Source organism: Carlito syrichta, unplaced genomic scaffold (assembly GCF_000164805.1).
Source record: "Carlito syrichta isolate Samal-C Ts95f unplaced genomic scaffold, Tarsius_syrichta-2.0.1 Scaffold304715, whole genome shotgun sequence".
Taxonomy (NCBI): domain Eukaryota; kingdom Metazoa; phylum Chordata; class Mammalia; order Primates; family Tarsiidae; genus Carlito; species Carlito syrichta.
In genome coordinates, this window is record NW_007248811.1 from 62490 (window position 1) to 69052 (window position 6563).

The window sequence follows — 6563 nt, forward strand, 5'->3', positions numbered from 1 at the left end:
CTGCACTCCAGCCTGGGCAACAGAGTGAGACTCCAACTCAAAAAAAAAAAAAGAGAGAGACAGAAAGAAAAAAGAAAAGCTAACTGTCAGAATACCCAGGTGGAAAGTCCTGCGGAAAAGAGAGCCTAAGCCCAAATCATGGTAGAGTTTCTATAGCAATGAAGTGAACTGGGGCCACTGATGTCTTCAGAGGAGCTGGTGCAAATGTCAATGTATTCGTGTGGTGTGGGTGAGTTTAGCTGCCACAGATACAAAGGAGAAATGAGTGAAAGCAGTGTCACGGAAAGTAAAACAAGATAAGGAGATAATAAGGAGGCTTCACATAGTTCTCTCTCCAGTGGTTTGACTGTGAGTTAAAAAGTCCACTCTGGGCTGGGCGTGAAGGCTCATGCCTTATAATTCCAGCACCTTGGGAGGCCAAGGCGAGAGAATTGCCTAAACCTACGAGTTCGAGACCAGCCTGGGCAACTTGGTGAGACCTCATCTCTACAACAAATCAAAAATTAGTGTGTGGTGGCACACACATGTGGTTCCGGCTACTTGGAAGGCTGAAGCGAAAGGATCACCTTAGCAGGTCGAGGCTGCAGTGGCTGTGAGTGTGCCACTGCACTCCAGCCTGGGCAACAGAGACTCCGACTCTAAATAAATAAATAAATAAATAATATTTTTTATAAAAACCCCACTGTGGTTCCGTGCCTATAACTTGAGGAGCGATTAAGAAAAGAAACATGTATCCTATCTAAGGAATCAAGACTGTCCACTTGAAGGTTAGGGAGCCATGGTTGGATAGGATCCCCGATGCTTGCATAAATGTTGTGAAAAGTAATACAATAATTAAAGAGGTGTAAAATATTGGCATCAGCAGAAGCGCCAGCAAGACAACAAAATCTAAAGAGTATCACCAACCTGTTCAGGGTTCACATGACAAAACATAGAAATCTTCTCCTTCACAGCCATCTCGATGGGCGTAGAACTTCGGCAGACAATCTGTCAAAGTCAATTATGCATGTCAGCAAGCAAGATACCATATTCATTTTTTTTTTCTTACTACAAGAGACTTGACCGAGTATGTACTATTCACTCCAGGCATTCCACTGAACTATTAGAAATTGATCTGAGGTTTAGGAGTGGTGGCTCATGCCTGTAATCCCAGCACTTTGGCAGGCTGAAGCAGGAGGCTCACTTGAGCCCAGGGGTTTGAGACAAGCCTGGGCAACATGGCAACAAGACTTTGTCTCTACAAAAAATTTAAAAATTAGCCCGGCGTGGTAGCATGCATCTGTAGTCCCAGCTCCTGGGGAGGCTCAGGCAGAAGGATCACCTAAGCCCAAGAGGTCAAGGTTGCAGTGAGCTGTAATTGTGCCACTGCACTCCAACCTGGGTGACAGATTGTGACCCTGACTCAAAAAAAGAAAATGAAAAGAAACTGATCTGAGCACTAAGATAAGCAAGTATAATCAAATACAGCACAAATCTGAACTCGAAGCTTCAAAATGTCACTGGTGAACAGAGTCAAGGATCACTTAATTAACTACAAAATAAGAGCTAGATTACTTTGGGAGGCCGAGGTGAGATAATTGCTTGAACCCATGGGTTTGAGATCAGCCTAGGCAACTTGGCGAGATCTCATCTCTACAATAAATCAAAAAATTAGCTGGGCATGGTGGCACATGCCTGTAGTCCCAGCTACTTGGAAGGCTGAGGCAGAAGGATCACCTGAGCTCAGCAGGTCAAGGCTGCGGTGGCCATGAGTATGCCACTGCACTCCAGCCCGGGCTACAGAGTGAGACTCTGACTCAAAGAAAAAAAAAAATAGAGCTAGATTAGGGGCTGATAAACTCTTTCTTGAAAGGGCCAAATGGGAAATATTTTCGGTTTGCAGGTCATGCAGTCACTGTCCCGATCCTCAACTGTGTCACTGCACACTGCAGTGTGCAAGCAACTACAGATAATATGTAGGCAAATGGGTGTGACTGAGTGTCAATAAAACTGTATTTACAGCCGGGCTCGGTGGCTTAGCCTGTAATCCCGTGCCTTTGGGAGGCTGAGGTGAATGGATTGCCTGAGCCCGCGGGTTTGAGACCCGCCTGGGCAGCAAGACCTCATCTCTACAATAAATCAAAAAATTAGCCGGGCGTGGTAGCGCATGCCTGTAATTCCGGCTACTTGGAAGGCTGAGGCAGAAGGATCGCCGGAGCCCAGCAGGTCGAGGCTGTGGTGGCTGGGAGCGGCCACTGCACTCCAGGCTGGGCAACAGAGTGAGATTCCAACTCAAAAAAAAAAAAACAAAAAACTGCATTTACAAAAACAGGCAGCTGATCTGCAGGCCCTTATTTGCTGACCCCTGATTTAGACTACTGGGGATGACTGAATCACCTGCTATAAGGACACAGTGCTATTATTCAAACTAAAAATAAGACAAGGAATAACCCACCCTAGCAGGGTCACAGGAAAACCCCAAGGTCCCGCCTTCACTCTAAAGGATCCAGAAATCATATAAATGACAGGTCATCGCATTTACCCAGCTATCAATGTGGCCCATCAAATGATGGTTTGGGACAGAACAGATAGCCAATTTCAGCAACATTTGAAGATAAGGGAATAAGCCTTTCCTGGCTCTCAGATACAAAAAGCTCATTGTCATTGGAGCAATTTGAAAGCTACAAAGGATTTAGATAATGTTATAGATTAGGAAGTGGAGGTCGCCCCCAAATAGACCTTCAAGATAAACTTACCCACTGTATTCAACTCACCAGATCTGGGGACAGACCTAAACCTCTCAGAGCACGGACACTGTTTTGTGTGGGTTTGGTTTTCTGTTCTCCGGTAGCACTGGGCTAAAAAAAAAAGGTGTCCTGTCAGCACATGGGACATTAGTTCTGAATAATTAATGTCACTCCAGTTACATAACTTATCAAAGTTTCTGCCCACATACTTAACTGGAAAACCCACCTGTGGGACAAGGCTGACGTGGATATTACAGAAATTCTCTAGTTTTGCCTTAAATTGGAATTGTCTGAATGCTTCCACAAATGGCATTCCTTCGATGTCTCCAATGGTGCCTCCCAGCTGGGAATGGGGAAAAAAAAAAGACACAAATGATCAGCCTCTTCCATGATACACAAACTAATATAAAGCTTTTTTTTGTTTGTTTTGTTTTGTTTTTGTTTGGTTTTTTTGAGTTGGAGTCTCACTCTGTCACCCAGACTGGAGTGCAGTGGCCACTCCTGGCCACTGCAGCCTCAACCTGCTGGGCTCCGGTGATCCTTCCGCCTCAGCCTTCCGAGTGGCCGGAATTACAGGCATGCGCTACCATGCCCGGCTGTTTTTTTGGTTTTTTTGATTTATTGTAGAGATGAGGTCTTGCCAAGTTGCCCAGGTGGGTCTCGAACCCATGGGCTCAGGCAATCCACTCACCTCGGCCTCCCAAGGCGCAGGATTACAGGCTGAGCCACTGAGCCAGGCCAGCTTTTTTTTTTTTTTTTTAAGACAGAGACAGGGTCTCACTCTATTGTCCAGGCTGGAGTACAGTGTCACGATCATAGCTCACTGCAGCCTCAAACTCTTGGCTTCAAACAATCCTCCCTCCTTAGCCTCCCGAGTAGTGGGAACTACAGGCATTCACCACCACACCTGGCTAATTTTTAAAAAATTTTTGTAGAAATGGGGTCTCACCATGCTGCACAGGTTGATCCCAAACTCCTAGCCTCGAGCGATCCTCCAGTCTCAGCCTCTCAAGAATAAAAAGAATTCTTAATAAAGCAAGCATAAGAACTGAACTTTGATGGTTGTACAAGAACAGAAGTTTGTTTTGTACACTTAAAACAGGTGAAATTGCCGATATATAAACTAGACCTCAATAAAGCTGTTAAAAAGTAAAAAGAAAATTACTGTACATTCAAGAGGGAGATGAAGTGAAGGGAGAGAAAATAGAAACTAGAAAGTAAAATGAGAAGAAAGGGCTAAAATGTCGTATAGCCAGGTAACCAGTCAGCAAGCAAAGCTGAATAGCAGGAAGGGAGAAGAAAGCCAGGTTGAGGAGGGCTTGAAAGATCCAGAACAAAACCACAGAGGAGCAAGACAAGCTAATTTCCACCAGTGGTCACAGTAGGAAGGTAGAACTCATTTCCAGTAGTATGAGAGTGGTTAAGAACCACCTGACCCTGCCTGGATGGAAATACTGAGCATTCTCAATCTCTCTCTCTCTCTCTCTCTCTCTCTCTCTCTCCACACACACGCACCCACATGCATTTGCAGTCTCCTTGCAATGTTGGTACTACTAGAATTAAATCACTATTATTAAAACATGCTGGCTTTCTGAAACAAATAGTACCAAACTCCCCATGAATATACCTGATGGTGTAACCTGTCAATAAATGTCAACTTAACTTACAATGGGCTTCCAATAAAACCACTTAAGCATTTTACTTGAGACCAGGCTAAAATTCACCTTAACCCATTCATCCTCGCCATATTTAAATACTTAAAGACTATCACACGGGGTACAAAGGTAATTCTCTAGCATGTGAGCATCTACTTCAAGTAAGGTGCCGGGAAGAAGCTAAAACAACATGCTCCTGAGGAACTCAGAGAGAGGAAAACAAGATAGAGTTAAAGAACAATAATTAAGAGTAAAAACTGGCCAGGTGCAGTGACTCAAGCCTGTAATCTCAGCACTTTGGGAGACCAGGACGAGAGGATTGCCTGAGCCCAGGGGTTTGAGACCAGCCTAGGCAACTTGGTAAGCCCTCATCTCTACAATAAATAAATAAATAAATTAGCCAGGTGTGGTGGCGCACACCTGTAGTTCCAGTTAATTGAAAGGCTGAGGCGAAAGAATCGCCTGAGCCCAGCAAGTCAAGGCTGCAGTGGCCATGAGTGTGCCACTGCACTCCAGCTTGGGCAACAGAGTAAGACTCCAACTCAAAAAAAAAAAAAAGTCAAAACTGGCCAGGTGCAGTGGTTCATGCCTATAATCCCAACACTTTGAAAGGTCAATACGGAAGGATCCCTTGAGGCCAGGAATTCAAGACCAGTCTGGGCAACATAATGAACACCACCCCCAAACCCGTTTCTACAAAATTGTTTTTAAAAATTATCCAGGTGTGGTGGCACGTGCCTATAGTCTCAGCTATTCAGGAAGCTGAGGAGGATCGCTTGAGCATAGGAGGCTGCAGAGAGCTATGATTGCACTGCTGCACTCCAGCCTGGGTGTCAGAGTAAGACCCTACCTCTAAAAAAAAAAGAGTAAAACATAAGTGCAAAGTGGAATGATCTGCACGTTGGGGGAGAAAGAATCATAGTGGACCCAGTTCCAAAATTCACCATTTTCTCTGACTTTAGCTACCTGAATGGATCAAAACCTACTTCTAGTCCTGCCCTTTCTTCCCAGCACCACTGACCTTGGGAGTGGGTGGCCAAGAACTAGGGTGGCCATGTTCTTGTCCCCTAACCCCAGGGCCTGTTATCTCGGCGCTTCCTCATCTCAGCAAATAGCACCTCTTCCTCTAACTGGTTCAAGCCAGAAGTCTAGACATCATCCTCCATCCCCATCCTTTTTCTCACCCAACCCAGCCCAGTGAGTGTCATACCTCAAAAACTTCTGCAAATATCTCCACAGCTACCACCCTAGACACCTGGCCAACATCATCTTTACTGGAATAATTGTAATAATCTAAACCAGGGGTGGTAAATTATGGCCCTCTGCCTGTTTTTATAAGTCAGGTTTTACTGGCACAGAGGTATGCCCATTTGTTTCCATATTGTTTATCACAATGGCAGAGTTGAGTGGTTGAGACCCACAAAGCCAACATATTTACTATCTGGCCCTTTGCAGAAAACGTTTGTGGACCCCCAATTTAAATGGTCTCTCAGCTTCCACCCTCACTTGTTCTACCATCTAACCATTTGTCTCACACCAGCAGAGTGACCTTTGAAAAATTCACAATAGGTCTCACCCACACTTATACCCTTCAGTGACCTTCACTAAAAATAACATGGCAACTCCTTAACGCAGTCCACAAAGCCCCTCATGACCTGGCCCTCATGCGAGTCTCTGATCTTGTCTGGGGCCTCCCTCCACTACCTTCAATTGCTTCAGCCCACTGACATCTCAGGTGCTCAGGTGAGCCATGCTTTTGCTTCCTGCCCCTCAAGCCCCCTTACCCTCTTTTTGATCTAGAGCGATCTCTCTCTATCCTTCAGCCTAGGGAGAGATGCACCCTCCTCAGAAAGACTAACCTTGACCACCCACCTCACCTCAAGTAGCCTATCTGTACCTGTCACGGCACACTGTCTGTGCCTGACCTAGGAAAATAGCACAAGTTGGTCGGGCTCGGTGGCTCAGCCTGTAATCCCAGAGCTTTGGGAGGCTGAGGTGAGTGAATTGTCTGAGCCCGTAGGTTCGAGACCCACCTGGGCAACTTGGAGAGGCCTCATCTCTATAATAAATCAAAAGTTAGCCGGGCGTGGTAGCGCGCGCCTGTAGTTCCAGCTCCTTGGAAGGCTGAAGCAGAAGGATTATCGGAGCCCAGCAGGTCGAGGCTGCAGTGGCTGGGGGGGGG

At 45.8% G+C, this 6563-nt stretch overlaps 1 protein-coding gene across 1 annotated transcript in view; it reads right to left on the reverse strand.

Annotated features, from left to right (window-relative positions):
• The window catches only part of CTPS2 (CTP synthase 2), a gene marked incomplete at its 3' end in the record, with an annotated part of 88830 nt that overhangs the window by 59945 nt on the left and 22322 nt on the right, over positions 1–6563 (reverse strand). Inside the window, exons 6-8 of the mRNA XM_021713756.1 lie at positions 2953–3069; positions 2754–2837; positions 907–987 (exon numbers count right to left, since the gene is read on the reverse strand). Of these exons, the coding sequence (XP_021569431.1) occupies positions 907–987; positions 2754–2837; positions 2953–3069 (282 nt within the window). The remainder of the gene's footprint in view (positions 1–906; positions 988–2753; positions 2838–2952; positions 3070–6563) is intronic.